This window comes from Anguilla rostrata, chromosome 5, assembly GCF_018555375.3.
Source record: "Anguilla rostrata isolate EN2019 chromosome 5, ASM1855537v3, whole genome shotgun sequence".
NCBI classification, from domain to species: Eukaryota; Metazoa; Chordata; class Actinopteri; order Anguilliformes; family Anguillidae; genus Anguilla; species Anguilla rostrata.
The window spans coordinates 58,186,418-58,214,135 of record NC_057937.1 but is presented as its reverse complement, the minus strand read 5'-3'; the positions used below and the strand labels follow the sequence as shown (position 1 = coordinate 58,214,135).

Below are 27,718 nucleotides of genomic sequence, written 5' to 3'. Positions count from 1 at the left end.
GTAGCAGTATAATGGAGTGTGGCAGAAATGCTACAAGGCATCTATCACAGCAAACGAAATGGGTTAGGCAGGTAACGGCTGAGGAGAAAGCAGGTTCCCTTACTCTCACAGATGCTGTGCGTGAGCGAGAGAAAAGCGATTCGGAAACCAACACTGTTCAGGAAAAATTACGCAGAAGCGCTGCGCTCTTCCTGTTCACACTAACAATTGCGCAAGTAGAGAACTTCTCCTAAAACGAGAGACACTTCCTGCGTTCGGCGGGCTAATGTAGGCACTCCCATTCGCTCCCAGATCGTCTCTGGCCAGTGACACTGACGCTTTCTGCCGAAGGATCTCGGACAGGTGCGCGCCCGCAAGATCAACAAGGTAAACCTCGTTACCCCCACCCCCCCCCTCTGGTCCACACGCAGGCCTCCTGCAACTGTCCTTTACTGGGGCGTGCCAATGTTAAACTTGACAGCTCAGTTTTCTCAAAGGTGAGTTTGACATGTTCTTTCAGGGGATACAGGACGTGCATAGCATCAGTCAGGAAGATGTCACTGTTAAAGTAACCTGCTCCGTGTGGATAGGATAAGGTCTTCAGCACAGCCTTTCAACCAGCATGATATTGGCTGGCTCTATTGTATCCTCTAGAGACCTAGCAATTCGATTTTGTCCCTTGCAGGGGACACGAGTCTCTGGTCTTAATCTGAAAAAAAAAACATATATTCTACTGTGCTGAAACCTGCACTACAAATGACATTAAATAAAAGGGAAAATATTAGAAAAATATTATCACAGCAACTTTTTTTCCCCCATCCAAGACACTTGTGTTATATAAAAAACTTAAATTACTTACACTTATTTTTCTGCTGCTACAGTATATACCTAAAAGTGTGTAACACATGATCTTAGCCTTGGTGATGAATTTTCCCCGAAGAAACAGTTTCATAGTTTTGGTCAGTTTGGTCTCTTTATTTGCTGTTTATAAAACAGCAGTTCTTGCCATCTCTTGTACAATGCCACGGTTCGGATTTAAAATTTTTAATTTTTTAATTTTTGACAAGCAGATCATTTCATGTTGGCTTAGCGCTCTGAAAAGAGCAGCATCTCGAGCCCGTGGATAGTCCTGTGCTTAACCTCGTTTGATTGTTTGGTTTGAATATAAGTGTGGTAGGATTGTCAGGATTGTTTTTGTCTGATTAGGCAAATGTGATTCCAGTGCTAGTTTGTACTTGGTAGGGTTGTTTGCTGAACAGGGTACCCTACAGGGTTGGAGTCCTGATCTATGTGGTCACTTCTGGCACTACGATCTTTACTTAACTCTAGTGTGTTTCTTTTGCACCTCTGCACCTTGAACTAATGCACTTTGTTGTACGTCGCTCTGGATAAGAGCGGCTGCTGAATGCCTGTAATGTAATGTAATGTAATGTAATGTAATGGTAACTCGCCCTGAAGGCAATGTTGCGGTGCGGTGAGAAGGCAAATGCACTCAAACACAAGTGGAAATGAATTTCAAATGAATTTGAGGAGGCCTTCGAACCAGACGTGACTGTTACTGTTACCCGAAGTGTTTTCTGTTCAATTCGTCCTTTTCAGACGTTGCCTGTGAAATGATTCTGTTCCTGGTCACTTGGGTGGTGTCATTTGTTCTTTCAATTCATAGGGTACTGCTGTTTGCCTGTGCACCAAGGAACACGGACGCAGTGTAGCACAGTGGGTAAGGAACTGGGCTCGTAACCGAAAGGTCGCAGGTTCGATTCCTGGGTAGGACACTGCCGTTGTACCCTTGAGCAACGTACTTAACCAGAATTGCTTCAGTATATATCCAGCTGTATAAATGGATACAATGTAAAAGTTGTGTAAGTCGCTCTGGATAAGAGCGTCTCCTAAATGCCTGTAATGTAACACTACACTATTAATATAAAACTGTAACCTCTTTTTAATTACTTCTTTCTCATTTTTATGTACAGCACATTGAGCTGCATCACTTGTATGAAATGTGCTCTATAAATAAAATTTGTTTGATTGATAAAAAAATCTATATTAATAATTCCACCTATGGAGCAGGGAAGTGTGGGAGCCTGTTTCTCCTAATGGCACTGTAGAAAAAATAAAGCTAGATTTTTTAAAAAATTGTTGCAGTGAACCCCTGAGGCAACCCTGAGTCCCTGTCACTGCGGCAGGATGAACTGCCCTCTCCACTTCCTGGGGATGATCGTTCTCTTCCACACCACGTCCGCTAATTGCAATACGAATGGTAAGAAGAAACAGAAGCAGAGGAAGAAAGAGTGGCTTCCTTCATTTTTGGCCTTTACACACTGTCCTTATCCTAACTAATTATAAATGTGAAGGTCAGGCCAGAGAGCCGCACATTGAGAAGGTTAAAGACTAATCACACAAGGGTCACCACACAGCTGTACAGCATGCAGAGTAACAACAACAACAACAACAACAACAACAACAACAATAATAATAATAATAATAATAATAATAATAATTATTATTATTATTATTATTAGTAGTAGTAGTAGTAGTAACAGTAGTAGTATCAGTAGTAGTAGGAGTAGTAGTAGTAGTAGTAGTATTAATGGGCCTCATTCAGAAAACATTTCTTAAATTTTTGGCGTGTCAAAGTGTCCTTGAGCAAGACACCTAACCCCTAACTGCTCTGGCGAATGAGAGGCATCAATTGTAAAGCGCTATATAAATGCGGTCTGTTAACTTCTCTTTGTGTCCGAAAAGTAAAAATGACTTTCCAACATTGGTGAAATACCATTTTGTGCCTGTTTGCAGGCAATGAATCGCGTGTGAAAGCATTTGAGCAGATGGTGGACGTAAATGAAAATCTTCCAGGGAAAAGCTATCAAGAGAGCATAAGGTATGTCTCCTCGTACTTTAACAAACGAGCACGACCTCAGATTTCTGTTTTTCAGTAGGGGCTGTGGGGTTTCACGAAAGAGCTTGGCTTCAGACAATTGGACATAAAAAATTAGGGTGGGAACCTATATATACACTCACCGGCCACCGCATTAGGTACACCCGTTCAACTGAAAACTGTACCCATTAACGCTATTATCTAATCAGCCAATCACGTGGCAGCAACTCAATGCATTTAGGCATGTAGACATGGTCAAGACGATCTGCTGAAGTCCAAACCAAGCGTCAGAATGGGGAAGAAAGGTGACTTAAGTGACTTTGAACGAGGCATGGTTGTTGGTGCCAGACGGGCTGGTTTGAGTATTTCAGAAACTACTGATTTACTGGGATTTTCACGCACAAGCATCTCTAGGTTTACAGAGAATGGTCGAAAAAGAGAAAATATCCAGTGAGCGCAGGTTTCTGGGCGAAAATGCCTTGTTAATGGCAGAGGTCAGAGGAGAATGGCCAGACTGGTTTGAGCTGATAGAAAGGCAACATAACTCAAATAACCACTCGTTACAACTGAGGTATGCAGAAGAGCATCTCTGAACGCACACCACGCCAAACCTTGAAGCAGATGGGCTACAGCAGCAGAAGACCACACCGGGTACCACTCCTGTCACCTAATGAAGTGGCCGGTGAGTGTATATATATATTTAAATTGTAATTTAAAGACATGTCATTTGATCTCTTTTGTAGAGCTATAGAAGCGTTGGAGAAAGTTCTGGAAAGCACCAAATTCAGCAGGAACGTCTCCTGTACCACGGGGAATCTTGTGGTGCATCTCTACAATGCCTCTGGAAACTTCACAGGTCTGAATATTTCAGCCAATGAGATGAAGGTAAGGCTCCATTTACCCACGTGTTTAAAAAAAAAAAAAATTTTAAGTATCTTTTGTTTGTACTACTGATGGTACTGCAGTGCAGTATAATGGGTAAGGAGTTGGTCTTGTCAACTGGAAGGTCACAGGTTCGATTCCCATGGTAGGACACTGCTTGTTGTACTCTTGAGAAAGGTACTTAACCTGTATTGCTTCAGTGTATATCCAGCTGTATAAATGGATGCAAAAGTTGTGTAAGCTTTGGATGTCTGCTAAATGCCTGTAATGTGATTAATGCGACGACTGAAGACTCACCTCTGCAGCCTGCACTTGTGTCTACTTAATTATTGCTTGTATTATTTGCTTTGTTGCTGCTTTTGTTTGTGTCGATCAGATTAACCTACAGGGTCCAAGTTAAACTAACGCGGTCGCTCCCTGCACTTGGAACTGTACTTACCTCTAGGATTTTCAACACACTTGTTCCTGGTTTTGGTTATACACTTTGTTGTACGTCGCTCTGGATAAGAGCGTCTACCAAATGCCTGTAATGTTATGTAGTGTTACAACAATCCTGGTTTTCTGCTAAATTTAAGCCATTTCATTGAGAAGGGTATTGCTAGTAAAACCCAGAACTGCACTTTTTATTTCAGTGCCCCCCCCCACTGGAAATGCCCCCCCCCCCCCATTCTTCACGCTTTGCTTTTTTAAACTTTAAACATTTTGATGCAAGCTCCTTTCTGCACAGTCTCCACCTAGTGTTGAATTTGTGGTACTGCACAGTGTTCTCTCGCTGGAGGACACAGCGGGCAGGCAGACGGTCTGATTGCCTGACGCAGCGGCGAACGCCGGTGACCAGCCTGCTCTTGGGTGTGAACGTGTGACCCTGTTTTGGCAGGCTTCCTCAGCGAAGGGCGGAGTCGGGAACAGCTCCGTCGATGTGCACCTGCCGAAAACTCTGCTAAATCCCAAAGAGAACAGGACCATCGTCTTCTGCATGATCACCATCCCCTATATGTTTGAGGTGAATCACACTGGGCGATACGTGTGTGTGTGTGTGTGTGCGTGTGTGTTTGTATGTGTGTGAGTGCGCATGCATGTGTTGAGTGCACATGCATGTGTTTGTGTATGTGTGTGTGAGTGTGCATGCATGTGTGTGTTTGTGTGTATGTTTCCTGTCGGTGCAATTGAGATGCAAATGTCTAACCTGTATTTTGTTTGGTTTATCTCTACTGGCATACTTTCTGCTACTCAAGTGAAGGACATCAGACAGCAACTGAAATATATTTGGGCCCTTATGATGTATTTTATAAATGTGGACCTAAATAAAGAATTAAAATGTGAGTGCGCATTCGTGTGAAGTGTGAGTGTGAAGCAGGGCGTTCCTGCAAAAGAGCATCCGTGCTCAGTGAACCTATCCTGGGTAAATAAAGGTTAAATAAATAAAAACAATTATGCGTGTGCATGTTTGTGCGTGTGTGTGTATTCATCTATGTTTGTGTGTGCTTATGTGTGTGCATGACTGTGCATGTGTGTGTGTGTGATTATGTGCGTGCATGACACTGCATGTGTGTGTATGCATGTATGCATGCATGTGTGAGTCTGTGTGCGTGTGTGTGTGTGCTTATGTGCGTGCATGTTTGTGCATGTGTGTGTATGCATGCATGCACGTGTGAGTCTGTGTGCGTGTGTGTGTGTGTGTGTGTGTGTGCTTATGTGCGTGCATGTATGTGTATGCATGCGTGCATGTGTGAGTCTGTGTGCGTGTGCGTGCATGTTTGTGCATGTGTGTGTGTGTGTGTGTGTGTGCAGTTAGGGGAGGTGGGGCTTTTTTAATGCGATGGTTCTCTTTCCAGTGACTGTGATTCCTTATTCCAGAAGCAGAATTTCACCGTGCTCTACGGGCGAGCCGTAGGACTGAGCGTCAGCAACAGGACGGTCACGGGCCTCACGGATCGGATCAACATCACCTTTTTCCTGCGGGACCCCTCACCACTACAGGTAAGGGGCACAGTCCTCTCTCACAGGGCACAGTCCTCTCTCACAGGGCACAGTCCTCCCTCACAGGGCACAGTCCTCTCTCACAGGGCACAGTCCTCTCTCACAGGGCCCAGTTCTCTCTCACAGGGCACAGTCCTCTCTCACAGGGCCCAGTCCTCTCTCACAGGGCACAGTCCTCTCTCACAGGGCACAGTCCTCCCTCACAGGGCACAGTCCTCTCTCACAGGGCCCAGTCCTCTCTCACAGGGCACAGTCCTCTCTCACAGGGCCCAGTCCTCTCTCACAGAGCACAGTCCTCTCTCACAGAGCACAGTCCTCTCTCACAGGGCACAGTCCTCCCTCACAGGGCACAGTCCTCTCTCACAGGGCACAGTCCTCTCTCACAGGGCACAGTCCTCTCTCACAGGGCACAGTCCTCTCTCACAGGGCACAGTCCTCTCTCACAGAGCACAGTCCTCTCTCACAGAGCACAGTCCTCCCTCACAGGGCACAGTCCTCTCTCACAGAGCACAGTCCTCTCTCACAGGGCCCAGTCCTCTCTCACAGAGCACAGTCCTCTCTCACAGGGCACAGTCCTCTCTCACAGGGCACAGTCCTCTCTCACAGAGCACAGTCCTCCCTCACAGGGCACAGTCCTCTCTCACAGGGCACAGTCCTCTCTCACAGGGCCCAGTCCTCTCTCACAGGGCCCAGTCCTCTCTCACAGAGCACAGTCCTCTCTCACAGGGCCCAGTCCTCTCTCACAGGGCCCAGTCCTCTCTCACAGAGCACAGTCCTCTCTCACAGGGCACAGTCCTCCCTCACAGGGCACAGTCCTCTCTCACAGGGCCCAGTCCTCTCTCACAGGGCACAGTCCTCTCTCACAGGCCAGTCCTCTCTCACAGAGCACAGTCCTCTCTCACAGAGCACAGTCCTCTCTCACAGGGCACAGTCCTCCCTCACAGGGCACAGTCCTCCCTCACAGGGCACAGTCCTCTCTCACAGGGCACAGTCCTCCTCACAGGGCACAGTCCTCTCTCACAAGGCACAGTCCTCTCTCACAGAGCACAGTCCTCTCTCACAGAGCACAGTCCTCCCTCACAGGGCCCAGTCCTCTCTCACAGAGCACAGTCCTCTCTCACAGGGCCCAGTCCTCTCTCACAGGGCCCAGTCCTCTCTCACAGGGCCCAGTCCTCTCTCACAGGGCACAGTCCTCTCTCACAGAGCACAGTCCTCTCTCACAGGGCACAGTCCTCTCTCACAGGGCCCAGTCCTCTCACAGGGCCCAGTCCTCTCTCACAGGGCCAGTCCTCTCTCACAGAGCACAGTCCTCTCTCACAGGGCCCAGTCCTCCCTCACAGGGCACAGTCCTCTCTCACAGGGCCCAGTCCTCTCTCACAGGGCACAGTCCTCTCTCACAGAGCACAGTCCTCTCTCACAGAGCACAGTCCTCTCTCACAGGGCCCAGTCCTCTCTCACAGGGCTCATTCCTCTCTCACAGGGCACAGTCCTCTCTCACAGAGCACATTCCTCTCTCACAGAGCACAGTCCTCTCTCACAGGGCCCAGTCCTCTCTCACAGGGTCCATTCCTCTCTCACAGGGCACAGTCCTCTCTCACAGGGCACAGTCCTCTCTCACAGGGCACAGTCCTCTCTCACAGAGCACATTCCTCTCTCACAGGGCACAGCCATCCGTGCGTTCAGGGTTTTTAGCAGATGCTCTCATCCATGGCAGCTTACACAGAATCAAGTGATACCATCAAGGTTAACACCCTACAAACGCATTTCCTCTGTTGCCTCATGGACCCAACCCTTATATAAATCCACCACACAGCCACAATACATGAGGTGCAACACTCTTTTTTTTTAGATGTGAAGCACCTCATGAACCTTGTGACTGGTAACTCACTCACACACAGTCACACACGCGCGCACACACACACACGAACATTCACTTACTCACTCACTCACTCACTCACTCACTCACTCACTTACGTTTAGCAGGCTGAAAATTCTCCACAATGGATAGCTATTAGCACTTTCAAATCAAGAAAGGTGCAAATCAAAATGGGCCTCATTCACGAAACATGCACACGATCTCATGCATGTGTGTAAACTGTGTGTGAGAACGTTTCCAAGAACATTTCGGCATTCGTCATTTTTTTTTCTTATCTGGATTTGTTCATGGCTGTCTCCTTATTTTAATCACATGAACAGGATTGTGCATAAAATTTACGAACAATCAGTATTCATCATCTCATACACCTGGGATACGCACAAAAACAAAGGCCTGCACATGTGTCATGAATCCCATATTTTTTAAGAACAAAAGTAAGAACAATTTAAGAAAAGTTTTGTGATTGAAGCCCAATTATTTTACAGGTCCTGGTCACATGCTCAGCTTCTCTGTCCTCCATAATTCCTTATATAATACAGGCTGACACAAATAGCAAATTAGAATAGTTAATTATTTTTAACAATGGAACAGGGAGAGCATTTCTTTGTTAAACTGCTGAAGGTCAATATCTGATTCTACAATGTAATCAGTGTGAGTCCTTACTTTGAACAGTCAGTTGGATAAGCTCTTTAAAATATATTTTAATTTCCTGGCTTTTGTTTGAGTGGACCTAGTTTAAGTTTTTTCTTTTCTTCCTAGGAGGGTAAATTACCACAGTGCCACTTCTTAAATTTCTCCACCAATGGTAAGTTCTGGAAATTACCGATTGAAATAACCTGCTGATATTTTATAGCCTAAAGGCATGTGATTTCATCGTTTGTTGATCTGTTCTTACCCACCCATTCACAGTTTCACAATGCTTTCACCATGCTCACTTCCCTTCAGATTGTAAGATATTGACCATGATATTTTACCTAAATTTAATTAATTTAAGTTCTGAAGGAGGGAGGTTATTTTTAGAAGAAGGAAGGAGAACTGTCACCACTTGTTACTCAGGGTCAGATAGTGGGGTGTGTGTGAGCGCCTTTTCCGTCCTTTTAGGGCAGCACGGTGGCGCAGTGGTTAGCGTGTCGTTGCCTCCTCAGTGTGTGGCGTTTGGAGTCCCCCCCCCCCCCCCCACCCCACAGCCTCAGGGCTACGGGTCAAACTGCAGGTGAAGGCCTTTCTCTAGCACGTTTTGCAGAAACAGTATTGATGTGCATTTTCCCTGTGGAATGAACGCAGCGCATCGAGGTGGGAGAACGACACCAACTCCGCTGCGCTATATTTGCACTAAAATGCCATGAGAAGCTTTTGCTTTTTGAGACTGCTGAGGGAGTCTGAGGTATTAGGAGGAGGTGATGCTATACTTTTGTTGGGCTGTCATTGGCAGCGTACTGACATTTTGTATTTCTGTCCCGTATGGTCGCAGAACAGCACACGAAAGGAAGCAGATTAGAGAGGGTGCTGTGCACAGCTGCTGAGCTATCACTGGACTAGATCTCCCCTCAGTTGCATCTGACCTGTCACCGCACTGCTTTGAAAAAAGCTCAGAAAATTATGACACCTCTCGCTCAGCAAACCATCTCCTTAAACCACTTCCTTCTCTTCAGAGGCTGAAGAGCGTTCGCTGCCGTACCTAATAGAACTTATCCTCTATGCCGTTTAAACTCAACAAAAGCTGTTTTAGCAAAAAAGGATTAGGTGGTGGGTCTGTGAACCTTATTGGATTTTATTGGACATTTTGTTTATTTTTTGTTTTGTTTATTTATTCTATTTAAGTTGAAATATTTTTATTTACTTTGGGATAATCCGTGAACTGCAATGATTATTTGACGAAGATTTGTTATGAGATGGCGTGCATTGTATGTGAATTATGTGAATTAACTGCACTGCGACAACAAATCTCTCTCAGCTTTTGCTGATATGGCAGTGAAGTATTTTGATCTTAATAGTAATGTAACTTCATCACTCACTCGGTCACTTGCTCAGTCACAGACATTCGCGTTTGTAGGGCTGGCCCCGCTGTTGCGGTCCGGCCAAAAAAAAAGTACACCAGACACAGGTGGCGGCCGCGGCGGCCATTTTCCCTCATTTCCCATCCGCTCTCAGCCTATCACAGGGACGGCTGCCTCACCATCTGGAAGCGGGAGGAAGAGCGGCTCGTCTGCTCCTGCGATCACCTGACCTATTTCTCCGTGCTTCTGGTAGGAGTCCCCAAAATCTCGCCAAAATACCGTCGCTGCACAACACCGTTGTCTACACTCAGGGGCGTAGCTAGGAGTTCTATTGCTCAGTCCTCCCCCCCCCACCTTTTTTAAATAAAACAAATAGATATTTTTTAGCTGTTTTAGCTGATGATTGGAACGGTCAGACCTTCTGTGTGAAGAGGGGAATAACCACTGCAGATGTATTTTTAATCGGAGTGTCATAGAAAGGTGAGTGACTGGCAGTACGAGGAATGTTCCTCCCCTCAGGGAATTCTTTTGCATATCTCTTCCGTGTATTCAAATTCAATATTCATGTTCTGGTTGTGAGCAGTGGGAGGAAGAATGTGGCCTGCTTTGGCCTGTCACTCAAGAGACAGGCGACATAGCTCAGGAGGTAAGACCGATTGGCTGGCAGTCGGAGGGTTGCCGGTTCAAACCCCGCCCTGGGCATGTCGAAGTGTCCTTGAGCAAGACACCTAACCCCTAACTGCTCTGGCGAATGAGAGGCATCAATTGTAAAGCGCTTTGGATAAAAGCGCTATATAAATGCAGTCCATTTACCATTTAGACAGACCGTCGCCCCCAGGCTGATGTGATTTTTTTTTCTCTCGTAAGACACTGCACTGCACTGACTCTTCATCACTCCATCAGGTGAACCCAGAGACTTCAGAGAGGGACCGGAACATTCTCACCTACATCACTCTGATTGGCTGCAGCATCTCCCTCCTCTTCCTGGTCGGCACACTGTTCGTGTACGTCCGCGACAGGTGAGGAAGAGAAGCAGAATAGGGCCGTGTGCAAAAAACTGCTTACTTGCCTACTACTGAGTATGCAAGTTGAATACTCAATAGTAGGCAAGTAAGCTGTTTCGGTCATGGCCCAGGGCTCTGTGCCAGGGCAGTGTCGTCCATTTTGTTGTGTTTCCAATTTAGTTAACGACTTCAGATCTAACAGCTATTAGTAGCCCCCCCCCAGCAAACATTTACTTTAAGGAGTGTCACTGACAAACCATTTCCCCCGTGTTCCAGAGGGACACTGCTGAATTTTCAATGGCTGGAGTTTTGGACGTCGTCCCACCATAACGTTATGCAGAATTATATAGCTAGCTTAACCCTTTGAAGAGCAATTTTTTTTCCCGTTTTTTGGAATGCGTTTTTTTTAATAATTCTAAGTCAGTGTCCTAGAACTCAGATTACCAGTAGTGTATTACATCAGCATTACAGTGTCATTGGTGATCTTTCAACTTGAATGGTTAATTCATTGCACAGTAACATGCAATAGCGTTCGTTAGCGTTTTGATTTGTTTCCGTCTGCGTTTGTTACAATTGCTTACTTTCACACTCACTCTTTCTCCTCTGGCTTTCCCTCTTTCTTGGTTGTCCATTGTTTTTTCTTCTCTCTCCCCCCGCCCCCCCCCCCCTCTCTCTTTCCACAGGAGAATGCTGGCTGACGCATCGCCGAAGGTTCACCTCAACCTGGTCGTAGCCCTGATCATGCTCAACATCCACTTCCTGCCCAGCCAGCTGATAGCGTCGCTGCCCGTCTCTGGCCCTTGCGTTTACCTGGCCGTCATGCTCCACTACTCCCTCCTGGCCACCTTTACCTGGACGGCCATCGAGGGCTTCCACCTGTACCTGCTGCTGGTCCGCGTCTTCAACATCTACGTCAAGAGATACCTGCTCAAGCTGGGCCTGGTGGGCTGGGGTGAGTTCTCCATTCAGTTCCTACACCAGGAGATACCTGCTCACCCTGGGCCAGGTGAGTTCTCCATTCAGTTCCTACACCAGGAGATACCTGCTCATTGCACATCGCTTGGGCACTAGACAGTTAGGAGCTCAGTTGTTCTTCTGCATATGCACCTCTAAAAATGAACGGCAGGAGGCAAGAGCATGGCTGCCAGTCATCACCCTGCAAGCCCCACGAATGACCACACTGTAGAGGTACGGTAAGCCAAGGTTGGACAGTTTTGTTGACATGTGAGGGAGCTCCACCAATCAGAGAGTACCATGGTAACAACTAGTGGAACAAGGCCAATTATGACTGGTGTAGACTTTATATTTATTGGTGGATTAACTGTACTTCTGAGTTCCCAGTGGATATTAGTCAAGGAGTAACCAGAAAGTATCCAGTCACTGTTGGTGTTCTCACAACAATTTTATTCATATTTTATTACTGTTGAGGTAAACAACGGGGAAGACCCATTTTTTACCTTTCTTCCTCTTGTTCGATCATTGACACTTTTCACACAGCTGCAACTGTTTCTGTGTTCCAAACACAAGCCTTGAACTATGTTTTGTGTTTGTTTATTTTCATTGAATAAAGAAACACAAACACTCGCTCTACTTCTGTCACACAAGCACTGAACAACAGATGCATCTTACCATCCGTTGTTGAAGTGGAGACTGTCGATGTGTTGTAATTTGGAGAAATTCTGCCCCCTGGTGGGCTGAATTTGTAATGATTCCACAGAGTGTTCTGCTCTGTGAAGAGATTCTATGGTTGGAGTTCCAGTGGAAATCATGGTGGGTGTGGTCTGCAGAGGGTTCCCTTGACTGCCGTCGTCTTTTCAGGTGTCCCTGCTGTAGTCGTGGCCATCATCCTCATCATCGACAGAGACATTTACCAGCGCGTGACCCTTCCCTCCACTGATAACAGCACCTCCTCTGCCCAAATGTGAGACACCCCCTCTTGCCCTCCCCTATCACCATACTGCACCCAGCTTGTTCTCTGCAAAAAAAAGCCCTTTGAGGAGTTGGTTTTTCTACAATGTTTTTTTTTTATTTTTATTTTTTATTCTAAGTCAGTGTTCTAGAACTCTGCTTTCTTACCAGTAGTGATTGTTGCATCAGTGTTCAGTTAAGAACATTCTAATCATGTATTAACGTTCTTATACCTTAAAGGGCTAAAATGTCTGTGCTTCCACCAGTAATGCAAGCAAAATCATATCTTCTCAACAAGCCTCAAACAAATTTAGCCACTGGAACTACTTTTAACATAGTTATATGTGCGCAGTACATGCATTCTCCTATTGTTTCAGTACGAATATACAGTTAACTAAAACGTTGCTACGGGTCTGTACTGTAACATAGCACCAGAAAACAGCAACAGAACCAGAAATAGTGTAGGTGAAAAATATCTGCCGAGTCTGCAGAATCATCAGATGAAAGCAGAACCGTGTGAGTTCCTGTGATGCCAGTTCTTCGCCCGTGCCCGCTGATGTCCTGCTCTCCCCCCCATGGAGACACGAAAACCTAAAGGAGAAGGGAACTAATGCAAATGAAGAGAACGCAAATGAGTATTTATTGTTTTCCCGGCGCTTCTCTGGTCTGCCGTTGGAAAATGGCGCAGAGGACAGAAGAGCCCTGTTCAAATGTTGCCCGTTCACTGGCTGGTGCCCGCAGTGCTTCGCTGGATCTGTTTTGAATAATGATGCCAGGAGTGTGGCACCGGCGTGCGCAAACGAGAAACAACACAAAACTCGCTTTGTGCTGCTCGCGACGTGCGTTTTGCTCAGAGTAGCCGCGATGCTTTGAGTTTTCTCTGAGTCACCCACCTCATTTGAATAAAGCCCCTTCAGATGCTGTGGTTTGGAAAAAATGGAGAAGAAACGGTCTACTGAACAGCCTGTATAGGTCTGTGTGTATGGTTGTGTGCGTGTGTGTGTGTGTGCGTGTGTGCGCGCAGGTGTGTGTGAGTGTGTGTGTGTGCATGTGTGCGTGTATGGGCATGTGTGTGTGTGTGTGTGTGTGTGCGTGCGTGCGTGCGTGTATGGGCGTGTGTGTGTGTGTGTGTGTGTGCATGCGTGCGTGTGTGCGTGTATGGGCATGTGTGTGTGTGTGTGTGTGTGTGTGTGTGTGTGTGTGTAATGTGTTTGAGGGTGTCTCTCCTCCTCTTTCCCTTGGACCGCAGCTGTTTCCTGCAGGACAGCGCGGTGAGGCGGTTCAACCTGGCGTTCTGCGGCCTGGTGTGGGCGTGCAGCCTGGTCATGCTGGCGCTGACGTGCCGGCTGATGCTGGCGCTGCGAAGGGACCGCATGCCCGGGGGGAGGAGCCGCGCCCGGAAGGACGTCTGCGCCGTCCTGGGCATCGGCTGCCTGCTGGGCATCACCTGGGGCCTGGCCTTCTTCTCCTTCGGACCCCTGCCGCCCGCGCCCGCCCTCTACCTGTTCTGCATCCTCAACTCGCTGCAAGGTGAGTGTGTGGGGGGGGTAGCCGGGGGGGGGGGGGGGGAGCTGCCACAGCGACTCCGTGTTCCATCCCCGTGTCCCCCCCAAAGACGCCTCGACGTGCCCAGTGAGCCCTGCGTCCGTGCAGCCAAACTGCCACCGCAGTCCAGTTCTACTCATCACAAATGGCACTTGCAGCCCTAAAACAAAACTGAACGTGGCATTGTGGACTCAGTAAAACCACTGTGCTCTGCTCATTCACACATCTCCTCAGGGCCTACTGTGTGTCCCAGAAAGCTAATCTAAAATCAGGGCTGGCTTGGCTTTTTTTCTGGTCAATTTTTAGAGCAGGCTCCCAAAGTATTCTTGGTTTGTTGTAGTTGTAAAGCATTCAACCAAGTTGTTTAATATTATTATTATGATTATTATTATTAGTAGTAGTAGTAGTAGTAGAAATGGAATTCATGCAGCAATTGTACTTCACATGGAATATTGTATCATTGTGTGCCATTAGACAGGGAATGATCATTGTGTTTTGAGGCCATATCTGTGGGGGCGGTGGGGGGGGAGGGCAGAGGGGGGGGCTTTGGATCATCGGTGGGACGGGATGCTGCTGAGGAACGGACGCGACGCTCGCCCTTAGATTCCCGCTCCGCCCTGTTTCCCCCGCGGCCCGCAGGTTTCTTCGTCGGCCTGTGGATGTGCGTCTCCAGGCAGAGGTCCGGCGCCGCCCCCCCCGGCGGGGACTCTCAGGCCACCAGATCCACAGACTCCCAGAGCAAGCACATGCTCCGGCAGGACCCCGGGAGCCGGGGCGGCCGGGGGGGCCAAGAGCCGGGCCACGCCACAAAGACCGCCTCGACCGCTCTCTGAACCTGCGCCCAAAATCATCGGGCCTTCCACACGACAACGTTCATTTCAGCCAATAAATTAATATTACTTTAATCCTTGTTTATTTTAAATAAAGAGCACAGTGTGAAAATGTTTTTGTATGTTGTTTTTTTTGTTTTTTGTACATGCATTAGCAGACCTGTGAGGGTTGAATTCACTCTGGCTGTTTAGGGAATGTGCACCTGGAATTGACTTTTCAGACTTTTTTTTAAGGACAGTGTGTGTGTGTGTGTGTGTGTGTGTGTGTGTATGACTTTAAAAAACTGATACGTATACATCCTTATCTATCCAGCGCTCACTGAGTCAACACGGACAACCTGCACGTAATTCATAATCCTTGAAACACTAGTTGAAATGTTTAGACACCACAATACAGTGACTGCTGAAGACTGATATAGAAATGACTCAGTTAGGAGGATATTTCAGCTCTTGCCAAAGAAAAACTCCACCATATACCATCACTGAAAATATAGGGCGACTACATATGTTGTTATGTTATAGGTATTTAGCAGACGCTCTTATCCAGAGCGACTTAATCGACCCTTTTACATAGCAGTATACATTGTATAATTACTACTGTATTATTTTCTATTGAATTACTCTATAATATGTGCCAAAAAACTCTTCAGTGCTACAAAATGCTCTGATCATTTAAAGGTTAGTTATTGTTGTTATCTGTTAAATGTCTTTCAATAAAGTGAATTTATGTGTTTTTGATCCATTCTGGGTATAATCATCGCCCCAAATTTACATCAAATATTGAATAAGTTAATACAAATAAATAGTGGGAAGATTTAATTGAAATTCATGGAACTAATTGAAAAATTCTCATAGAGCAGTATGAACATTTCTCATGGACATTCTGAAATTAAATTAATTTGCGCAATTGACAGAAATTTAACTGACCCCCAACCCTGATTTTATTACAGTATGCATTGAGTAGTACGTATTCAAATAAATAAATAAATAATAAATAAATTTACCTAATACATTTCATCCACATGAGCGCAATACTGAAGCGTGACGTCAGCTAGTTATTGGAAATACAGAACTCTCAGATTTGCATTTAACAAATGGGATTTGCATTGTGCGAACAGAACCCATCAGTTCCGCCTCTATGATTCAGTCTCAAGAGGGATCCGAAGAGGAACGCGCCGTCCCCCTCTAGTTCGAAGTAAGGCCTGCGGGCGTTTTTACCTTTGTTTGTAGATGGGGTGATGGTGAGAAAAGATGGAAAGTCCAGGGGTGAGAAAGTAGAAGTCCTGTAACGCGTTTCTACCACCCATGAACTCAGCCAGCTGATTTCACGAATCAGTTATCTTAGCTGAAGAATTGTGCTAATTGAGCAAATCCGGGTGACTGGAACAAAAATACTGGGAAGGCTTGTACATTTGGAACCTGGACTTTCCACCTCTGGTGATGAGATGTGATCAAGTGCAGAACTTCTGGAACATTTTTTAAGTTACGGGCCTTGTCTACAGACAGATCCAGTACGGTTGAGAAATCAGGTTTATTCGTGTATATTTAATACATACGGCGGACTGTTTACACTCGATCTATGTGTTGTGTAGTATTGCGTGTTTAGTTCACCAGTTGGGCATAGGCTGTCGCGAGCGCCGCTAGTACTCGTGGAGACATGAAAATCTGTTATTTGAACCCTTTAAACACGGGTCGCGCGACTAACAATTGTCAAATTCAAATCGGAATTGGACAAATGGATCCATATCCGATTTCTGTTGTTTAAACTGCAGCCATCAACGCCATTTTACAGTTACAGTTTGGCTATCTTGCCAGATTTGCCAAGAATAGTCGAATATGCGTGATATAAAAAGGGACATAAAACGAGGTCACTGATAGGCCGGGGCTCCTGCTGTTTTTTTTTTGACAGCTGCTCTAGCAACGAACAATCTTCTCATTGCCCTAGGTACCCTAGATCAGGGCTGCTCAACCCTGTTCCTGGAGATCTACCGTACTGTAGGTTTTCACCCTTACCCTAACAAAGCACACGTCATTCAGCAGCTGGAGATCTCATTGAGCTGCTAATTATTAGAATCAGGTGTGCCAAATTAGGTTTGAAACGAAAACTTACAGGGCAGTGGATCTCCAGGAACAGTGGTGATTGCACTAATGTCCGGGTGCCTGTGGTACCAACCGTTGCTGGAAGCTGTCAGTCTGCCCGCATTTTGTAAATAGCCAAAAGCTGATAGCCGGTCACCTGTTTTCTTTTTCATCAGCTGCTCATAGCACCGATATATCTGTATCAGACCCTTTTGGGTACCCTAATGCAGGTAAACCCGGAACTGTCCCCAATCTGGAACATGGACTGAAGTAATGGGACATTCCGGGTTTTACTCTGTGCAGTTGTCCAGCTAATTTAGTGATCCTGCTATGTGATACAGGCGCATCATTAAAAAAAAAATGATGTTATGGATGAGTGCAACCAACTCATAACATTAATTTAGTTTGCTATCTGTTGTTCTGATGTGAACTTTGTAGTCTAGTCTTCTTTGTACAATTATTTTTAAATTCTAGTGTCAGTCTTAATAGTTTTGGCCTTTCTTTTTCTTTGATAATAGACTATTCATACTCAAAACGATATATCTTAATATTATTAACCTACTATTATTTTGCCATTGAGTCAACATAGGCTATGTCTCATTTAAGCAAAGTTGAAATCAGTTGCCACTGGTAGAGCTTAAACTAACCTCAACCACGAGCCTGTCATCTTGTATATTGCGTAAATATTATCATTGTGTCAAATTCAGTGGAGAATTTGATGATATAAGGAATCACGAGTTGTATTAATTATGTACAAAATAGATGTGATTACAATTGGCAGTAAAAAGATAAAAAGAAAAGACCACATGATGGAAAGAAAATCAGAACTACAATTATGATTTATGAAGAAAAGCAAGATAAAACAAATCTAAAGGAGCAGAACTCTGTACTGTAAGTGTTTGTATAGAATCTGTTTATAAATACAGTTTTGTTTGATTGATTGGCTGATGCTCGTGTGTGAGGATTCAGCTAAGAAATGTACCTGTCATCCCACTGTTTCACAGGAGCGTCAGCAAGCAGGATGATCCATTGGACACTTCCCCTAATTGTACTCTTTCTGCCAGTGGTGGCTAAAGGTAATAATAATAATAATAATAATAATAATAATAATAATACATGAGATCTATATCTATATCATTACAAGCCCCAAAGCAGTTAAAGGGAAAGTTCACTTTCTGGAGTTAAAAAAAAAAAAAACAATTTCAATTTTAGTGTGAACTTTCAAATGTCTGACCAGCTTTACAACTGCTGGGGTTAGGGCATGGTTGGGTTTGTAGTTCAAAGGGCATGGTTGGGTTTGTTGTCCAAAGGGCATGGTTGGGTTTGTAGTTCAATGGGCATGGTTGGATTTGTAGTTTAAAGGGCATGGTTGGGTTTGTAGTTCAAAGGGCATGGTTGGGTTTGTAGTTCAAAGTAGGAAAATACACTTCTGAGTGAGTCCAAAGCAGCTTGTACTGTGACGGGATGTTTCCAGATGCCATGCAAGCGAACGCCTTCATTTCATAGCGTTTGTTCACAGTTTTAAAGAGGAAAAAAGATACGTGTTTTATTTTTCTGCCGGCAATTCATTCCTTCTCGTGATGGAGCCTATCCCAGCGTGCATTGGGCAAGAGGCAGGAGTACGCCCTGAACAGTTTGCCAATCGCAGCAGAGCACACACACCATTCACTCACACACTCGTACCCACGGACAGTTTATAGCCCCAATTTGGACTGTGGGAGGAAGCAGGATTCTAGATTTCCCCGGAAGCCCAGGCCGGGATTCAAACCCAGGACCATGTGACTGGGGGAGCCTTCCAGCTGCACTGGAATCAAATCCCACCAACCTGGTTGCGTGGCAGTCTTGTATCTTGCATACACTAAATCACAAATAATATTTTTTAAAACTCCAGAAAGTGAACTGAGCAGCATTAACATTGTGGTTAGAGCACATTCGCGCACTGCACAGAACAGAAGTAGAACAGTGTCTTCATGAGATAACATATGTGGTGATAACATATATTTCAGCCAGCGGTACTGTGTACGTATACATCTCAGTGTACATCACATTAAATGGGAAACAGCTTACATATATCACTGTTGCTAAAACATTTTTCATACAGCTGGCCTTCACCAGCTCCAACCATTGAACAAAATACATTGGACTTTAGGAGTCGTAGCTATGGCCATGGGTAGCGTAAGAATAAATCAACAGAAATAGATAACGTGCTGCAAACTCTGTTTGTATTTATGTAGAAATAAGTTAATGGAGTCAGCAACAGCCAAATTCTTAATGTACTTGGTAAAATCTTGAGTGTTAACTTGATTTAAGCAAAATCAACACCATCAGAGTTGATTTAGCACTGCGATTTTGTATGACGTGGAGTGTATGAAAACCAAATCCAAATATTTTCAATTCTGCATAAGAAATATACAACAATACATTTTTGCACAGTCCTGTGCTACTACTCTGGTAAGCTTGATTCCATTATTATTTTCCTTTATTTCCAACAGATCTGACTTTTATTTTTAATAACAACACCAGTGAGATAACTTTGAAGGTATTCGATGACATCACCATCATTGACAGTATGCAAAGCAGCCTCAGCTGCAAATGGGGGAATGTGCCCTGTTATGTGGAATGTGCCAATGTCACTGTTTCTGGAAACTACATTGCAAATAAAAGCCTAACCCTAACCGAAGATGTAATTTCAGCATATAAGGGATCCAATGCCTTCAATATCACAGCTGGTATGATACCTTTCAGTGTTTTTTTTTCTTCTTCTGTTATTCAAATCTAAGCGCTAAGCCTGAGATCTCTACATCCTGCAGTGTCAATGACTGTCAGGTCATGTAAAGCAAAATCACTGATGGTGTTTGTGACGTATTAACATGAATCCCATATGACCTGCCCACCTTGTTTTCACCCAGGTTCATTGGACTGTGAAATCACCAAGTGCATGGATGTTCCATTCAGGGCTTTATTAAACAGAGCACAGAACCAAAGGCTTCCGGGAGCCAAAAATTTAAAAAGGGTGTTGAATATGAAAAACATGTGCAGCAACCTGTTTGACCGTGCAGAAGTAAAGAGAGCCTACATAGGGTGAGTAGCAAACGAAGATCGAAAAATCGACGGCCAGTCGCGCCGCTCCGAGGAAGCCGCGGCGGCGACTGACGGTGCGACGCTTTTGTGTTTGCGCAGAACTGAGCGAGCCCTGATCAGACTGCTACTGGAGACTCCTTACGAGGGAGAGGAGATCGTCTACAACCTGACCGACATAGCGGTGAAAGTGACCAAGGCGAACTTGAGTAGGCCGAACCCGACTGAGGGCTACATCACCATCGATGCTCCTCTGGTAAGGACTCTTGATTGTTTTAGTTCGACTCTTGTTTATCAACAGAGGAGGTCTGGGTGCTTTGTTACAAGCCGAGGGTACTCCCTACTGGCTGCTATAAGAGGAGCTGAGCAGGCGCTTTCACCTGGGCCTCGCATGACGGTGTAGGTGCTAGATGAAGAAAGCTGCCTTGGTGAACACTCATGCAGTTTTTTTATTTTTTGTTTTTTTTTTTCCATTTTGAGATATTTTGCTAAAATTCTAATTTCCCACAGCTGTCGTATGAACACCTGAACTGTACACCACAAACACGGATACCTACCAAGATCTTCCAGAATACTTCAGAGGAGAAACGGAAAGTGGCGGTAGTGGCGTATCACACTTCAAAGCAGTTCTTGGTACGCTACCTTGCACTGTCGCTCCTGAAGCCTTAGCATTTCACCGTTTCCCAAATTTGGTGTTGGAAGCCTCAAAATAAACTCAACACAAAAATAGTTAAAACTATTTTTTTTAAAAAGGGCACACCCCTGGGGGCCAAAAACCTCCCCTCAATACACACACACACACACACATCTGTATGCAACAAACTGTATATACTGTGCAGTCCATAAGCATTTGGACAGAGAAACTATTTTTGTTGTTTTTGAATATAAGGTAAAAAGTGCAGACCACCTGCTCTAATTTGTGGGTAACTATTCACATCCATATTGGGTGATCCGGCCAGGAATTACGGCCTTTAAAAAAAATAAAAATATGTGTGTATTGAAACAATTTTTTTGACACAGGAAAGACGTTTTGATGTCTTTGGGCACCATTAAAATCAACCCGTTTTTCTCCAACCCGTACGCACAGTTCGGCACCGAGAGCCCTTGGACCATGCTGATCCGGGTGGAGCTGCTGGAAGAAGAGCGCGCGGCAAAGCTGGACGATCCGCTTCGGATGAGGTTCCCCGTCTTCAACACGTCCATCGATCCGGCAAGTGTCTCCGCTGGGTTTTTTGTTTCCGGTCCAGTTCGGTGCTCCGTCCTCAGGGGGTCACCGGGCATGTCTCCACCCTCACGTCTGTGTCTTTTCACAGGAAGTTCATGCCTTCGAGTGCCAGTTTTACGACGAGTCGGGTGAGTGTCTTTCGGCAGACGCCGTTTTTATGTCTTGAGGCAGGATATATCGCCACTGCGTCGTGTAAGACGTAGTTTAAAACCCCTTAGGCCTTAGGGGCTGCTGGGTGGCTGCTACGGTTAAGGCACCGTACTGTGGCACGAGGACGAGCCCCACGGTCTCGGAGCGAAACCCAGGCCATGGCAGTACTGACTGTGGCTGGCAGCTCCATAGACCTATTTGCGCAGTTGGTGATTGCCGCGCCCGGTGTATGGGAAGGGTTAAGGGTCCATGTCTAGCGCCCCCCCCCCCCACTGGCTGAACGGGCACCCACAGGCTGCGTGCTAAAGCCACATTTGAAAGGGCTTCCTCCAACTCTGCTCTGAGCTTGCTTAGCTATAGCTGTAGTCTGCGGTGTGAAGGGAAGCAGCAGGCAACGGCACGTTTGAGAGGTGAACCGAGTAGACATTCTACTAGGAATAGGTGATATGTATTTGGTCTTTACCTTAAAGTCTAAACAGTAAATAACCACAGGGAATTTGGCAGTTTCAACCCCTGATTTTGGGCCATGTTTGCCTGCTTAGATTAGTAGATGCCGACTGTGACAGGTGGAAAGAGGGAAAGAGGGCTCAGACTAAACATCTGCAGACCCTACACACCCATAGGCGTAGATTTCAGGGGGGGACACAGGGGACACGTCCCCCTCAATATTTAGAACACGTGCATTTGTCCCCCCCAATAAAAACATGAAAGGAGCAGAGGACTTTTAAATTGATGCAGAAAAGGCGCAAATTGGTGATTAAAAATTCACCAGAATGCAGGAAGCGAAGTGTTTGACGCTCAAAAGTTCCTGGGGGAGGACCCCCAGACCCCCTGCTTAACGTGTGTCCCCCAATGTTCAAACGAAACCTACACACACCTACACACCTACCCAACCACCATCCTCTCCATGAGAGCTCCGTAAAATTTTGATGAGTCTGCCCCGTTGTGTGTACGCAGAGACCCAATGAGGGAGCACGATCATCTCGCGTATCTGGGAGAACATCGCAAGTGACTGACTCCGTATTTTGCACTCAGGTGGAGAATACTCAACCTGGAGCAAGCGGGGCTGCAGTACCACTGTGCACGAAGGGGGCGTGCTGTGCGCCTGTGACCACATGACTCCTTTCGCGGTGCTCCTGGTGAGCATCCAATCACGCAATCAATAACTCGATCAATAACTCAATAAATCAATCAATCAATAACTCAATCAATAAATTAATCAGTAAATCAATCAATAAATCAATCAGTAAATCAATCAATAAATCAATCAATCAGAAATGAAACAAGCAGTATAACTGTGCCTCTCCACCCATCCCGGTTTGTTTTTTTTTCCCGCTCTAAGGTCCCAGCGGAGAGCATTGATTGGAGGACCTGGCAGATCCTGTCCGTCATCAGCTACGTGGGCTCCGCGCTGTCTGCCTTCTTTAGCGCCGTCTCCGTCCTGACCTACGTCTTCATCAGGTTCGCGCGCCCCCCCCCGAAAATGTGTCCCGCTCCGTCGCTGAGTTACGCTGCATCAAATTCAAAAACCCTCGGTGCTAGCCTATGGGACGGCTTCACCATATTGTCAAAAGATTTTCAGACCCTACGCACCTCACCCTCCAGACCTCTTCATTCTACTGTTTCTGGGGCTCTGGTACCCCCCCGAACCCCCCCCCCCCCCCCACGCCCACTACACCCCCTACACTCCCCACCACCTGAACCTTTCCTATCTTCCAACGCAGACTGAAGACTCACCTCTTCTGACTGCGCCTGCTCCCCTCATCCCCGCCACTTATATTCTTTCTTTTTCTCTTTCCTTCCTTGATGTTTTCCCTTCGGATAGTGCTATAGCCTGTTCATCGGCCTAACGGTACCTTCTTTCTTTCACAAGGCAGAGTGTTTCGTTGGCTGTTAATATTACATTTAGTGATTATAAATGGTGCCTCTGTGCCTTATTGGTGATACTGCATTTGTTGTATTCCTGGGAGTGACACTGACCACTCCGCCTCCATCCATGGATAAGAGTGTCTGCCAAATAATTGTGATGTAACGTACTGTAGGTCTACCCCACTTTCATTGAACACAGCTCCACCCCCCCCTTTGCCCCCCCCCCAATCCTCACCCCGGCAGGAACCCGTCGCAGGACCACTCCGCCTCCATCCACGTCTCGCTGAGCGGCGCGCTCTTGCTGCTCAACGGCAGCTTCCTGCTGAACGAGTCGCTGGCCAGGACGAACGTCATGCCCCTGTGCCTGCTCGTGGGCCTGCTCATGCACTACGGCCTGCTCTGCAGCTTCACCTGGATGGCCATCGAGGCGCTGCACCTCTACCTGCTCATCGTCCGGGTGTTCAACACCTACGTCCGCTCGTACGTCGCCAAGCTGTCCGTCATCGGCTGGGGTGAGCGCCGCCCGCGACCGACCGCGACACCCGCCGCTCTGCGTCGCTAAAGTCTGACTAACCCTCGAAAAAAAAAATGTCTGAATTTCGGCCACTGCATCGCCAAAGAACGACTGACCACACAGAATCGCCTTCATCTACGTCACTACTCTTTTAAAAAAAAAAATGTTCTTATTTATTTAATTAAATGTTCTGGGGGCATTGGTGGCCCAGTGGTAGAGCTCCCGCCTGCCATGCCGGAGACCCGGGTTCGTATCCTGGGGATGCGCAAGTCAGTGTGCGAGGGTTGCGTCAGGAAGGGCATCCGGCGAAAAAACATATGCCAAATCAGATACGCGGATCAGGATGATCTGCTGTGGCGACCCTGATCGGGAACAGCCGAATGAAGAAGAAAAAAAAAAATAATAATTTATAAAATGTTCTGTGCCTCCCGCTACACAAGCACCGCAGCGAACGCCGGCTACCGCTTTTCCACACTTTTCCAGAATGGCGCTTCACGTCGTGTCCGTGTTCGGAAGCAGACGGACGGGCGTCCACAGTGGCAAACGCTGCTTCCGCGGACAACGTCAAGCTGGTCGCTAATCGGTCGCTGCTCTCCTGCTTGTCCTTTCTGTTCTTTTCTTTTCTCCAGGCGTCCCTGCTCTGGTCATTGGAATTTCATTCGGATTTAAAAGCCACCCAAACGAGCTTTATGGCTTGAAGAGTATAACCTTGGGGAACTCAACCAGCTCACTGTGAGTAGGAGGGGGGGGCAATGACTGCATGGGCCATGACCAATGATTGCCCATGCTACTTGTTTTGCACCAATCATTGGTTGTGTTATTAGTTTTTGTGTGTGCTAAACGGTTTTGCACCTGCTAAAGGTCTTAGCGAATCAGGCCCATGGTATCGAAATAACCGATACCAGTGTTCCCCAGTAGTGGGCAGCATAAGAACTTTGTTGTTTTCATGCAGAAACAGGAATAAAAAGTCTCGTCTGAATAAAATAGGCTTAATGTTACCATATCCATTACGTTAGCAATGTCATAGAACAGGGTGAAAAAAATAACATATTTTGAGCAGATCTGTAGATTTAAACTCGGAGTGTGATCAGCCAGTTTAATTCATTACTTGTGCCTGAAACAAGGGATGAATGAATGAATCAGAGCACCAATGAAAACATTCAGAACACACACCTTAGCAGATAGATGATGGAGCCTTTTCACTTAACCAATTAGAACACTGAATGACCCCCCCCCCTCCCCCTCCCCCCCCCCTTAAGCTGCTGGATCACAGAGGAGTGGTATTTCTACGGGCTGAACATCACCTATTTCGCGCTCATCTTCCTGTTCAACAATGGCATCCTGCTGACCGTGACTGTGAGGATATGTCAGATGAGCAGGATCGGGCTGAAGGGGAAGAAGGGCAGAACGGTCCCCTGGAAGCAGGTGTGCACCGTGCTGGGCCTCACCTGCCTGCTGGGCACCACCTGGGGTCTGGCCTTCCTCAGCTACGGACCGCTCAGCATCCCCATGCAGTACCTCTTCTGCATCTTTAACTCCCTGCAAGGTAGGGACGGCATAACTGATGAGGGGGGGAGGGAGAGAGAGAGAGAGAGAGAGGGGGTGGGGCGGGTGAGAGAGAGTGAGAGAGAGAGAGAGAGAAAGATAGGGGGTGAGAGGGTGATCGCTGGTACACATTTATTGATTTATTATTGTTGTTGTTGCTGTTATATATAGTCACATTTAGCTCTATCATTATTTTAACGTCACTATTATTATTTTGCATATTATTTATATTTATGCTTTGGCAATAATTACATTTGTATTTCATGCCAGTAATGCAACTTGAATTTGAACTTAGAGTGAGAGAGAGTGTGGTGTGACTGGGGGGAGGGGGGGGCGGCACACACAAAGTCTAAATCCTTTGCTGAGGACCTAACCTACCTAAAAGACGGTCTGGTCCATATAATAAATATTCAATTCATTGATGTTTTTTTTTCAATTAAATATGGGGTTCACTCAGTCCACAAGACACTAAATGGGAGCAAGTAGTCTGTGTTCTCAGTGCAATGCACAATATACAACGCACCTTCATAATACTCAGAGAATGTATTCCTTTCATGTTGAATAAAATTACTTTGTACTTCATTGAACAATGGATGTGAAGGACTATAACGGTTCTTAGACTTCATTCCCTGTGTTAGCTACTAGCAGTAGCTGACTAGCAGGTGCTTGGGTATGTACGGGGCATCTGCGATTCCTACTGGTGATCGGGCACCATTAACCCTTGTGTTTCTCTAACCCCACCCCCCTCCACCCAAAAGGATTCTTTATTTTCCTCTGGATCTGCAGGACCTCCAGGAAGGCCCAAAGAGAGGCGGCTTCAAAATCATCATAGGCGTCATGCACACCTGTACCGCCAAAGCCGCACAGACGCAGCGTCCCAGTATGACCCTGTGTGCGTAACCACGCCCTCTCCCAAAGAAGAAGAAGAGAAGAAATGTTTTATATATCACCGCAAGGACAATAATGTCAATATATATTCAACCCCGTTATTGGCCACTATTGACCCAGGGTCATGCAATACCACGGAGACAGGTCCTACTTTTGTGGAACGGCTTAGTTATTAACTATTACCATGGAGATGACCTATATTTTTAGTCACACTCGGAGCCCTGGAAAGTGAGCGTTGCATCAATGGAGGATTGTGTGTGCAGTTACATGAATATTGTAAAAAAAAAAAAATTATAAAAATAAAAAAAACTTTAAGAATTGCCTCAAAGTAGAGGAACAGCCGCTAGCTGGTTGTTCCATCATATTAACATTATACTATCGACTAGGCTACTTTAGATATTACTCGCATTAATAAATGATCTTATAATTTCATTGAATGTGCATTGTTGTGTTTTTTTTTTGCTGTAGCTTAACTGTGCAAACCTGTCTGGCTAAGTCAAGTACTCGTCATTACTTACATTTGGTAACTACTTAAGAATCTCGCCCAGACACCTGTGAGCCTACGTGCGACGGAAATTTGCTTCTGTAAAAGAACAGCGCAGTGCGAACACGTCACCGGAAACATCTGAGCTCGTGCGTGCAGTTGATTGACGGAGACTGTGGTCACGCAATCTGCACGTTGAAGAATCTAGGTCACGATCTGAGCGTACAATTTTGGTGTGCAGTTAACGCTACTCTTTACAGTAACCCAACTATGTCGAATGCAAACGCTCATTCCGCACATTGAACTAACGATTGCCCAGTTACGTTGTATCGTTACGATTCAGCTTGACGTACGATTGTTTTATATTTTACGCCAGCTATAATGGTGGTTTGCACACCTGACCACAGGTACTGGAGACGACGCGCAAAAGCCAAAATTTCAACAAATCTCCGTACCACTGTCTCTTGCAGCTTTGATTAAAATTACTTACGCTTCGGATATTCTATGCTGGCAACACATCCATTATGTTAAGCGGCACATTATGAAGTTCCAGTCCAGCCTAGCATCATGCAAACCACCAACATACTCCTCTGAAGATGAGAATGAAGCCTTTGAGATACCACATTCTGACCCTCCCTTTGTTTCTCAACCACCAGTAAACCGTCCTGTCATCTCTCAACCACCAAGAAACCCTCCTGTCATCTCTCAACCCCCAAGAAACACCCGTCATCTCTCAACCACCAAGAACTGACATGTTCACTTCCAAAAATGGAGAACTACTATGGTTCGGATCCCCAGTTGAAAGACAGGGTAGACTTAGTGCTGCTAATGTCATCAAAATGGTTCCAGGCCCCACCAGATATGCTAGCAGTCATGCACAAGACATAAAGTCTGAATTTGAACTCTTCATAACACCATCAATGCAAAAGGATATTCTTGAGATGACAAACTTAGAGGGGAGGCGTGTGTATGGTGACAATTGGAAAGAGCTGGATGTGACCCACTAG

General features: G+C 46.1%; 1 protein-coding gene across 1 annotated transcript; it reads left to right on the top strand.

Moving 5' to 3' along the window:
- The first annotated feature begins 227 nt into the window (after positions 1 to 227).
- LOC135256174 (uncharacterized) lies at positions 228 to 26,659 on the top strand. Its single transcript, XM_064338019.1, has 29 exons — positions 228 to 366; positions 1,646 to 1,746; positions 2,125 to 2,239; positions 2,776 to 2,860; positions 3,601 to 3,742; positions 4,617 to 4,742; positions 5,597 to 5,719; positions 8,355 to 8,400; positions 9,747 to 9,841; positions 10,496 to 10,611; positions 11,280 to 11,548; positions 12,415 to 12,517; positions 13,754 to 14,034; positions 14,689 to 14,873; positions 15,830 to 15,842; positions 15,931 to 16,074; positions 17,963 to 18,034; positions 19,451 to 19,687; positions 19,868 to 20,039; positions 20,139 to 20,292; positions 20,547 to 20,669; positions 21,124 to 21,250; positions 21,354 to 21,389; positions 22,447 to 22,550; positions 22,754 to 22,872; positions 23,524 to 23,792; positions 24,424 to 24,526; positions 25,054 to 25,340; positions 26,126 to 26,659. The coding sequence occupies exons 3-29, from the start codon at positions 2,167 to 2,169 to the stop codon at positions 26,401 to 26,403; spliced, it is 3,882 nt and encodes a 1,293-aa protein (XP_064194089.1). The 5' UTR covers positions 228 to 366; positions 1,646 to 1,746; positions 2,125 to 2,166; the 3' UTR covers positions 26,404 to 26,659.
- Positions 26,660 to 27,718: the final 1,059 nt, after the last annotated feature.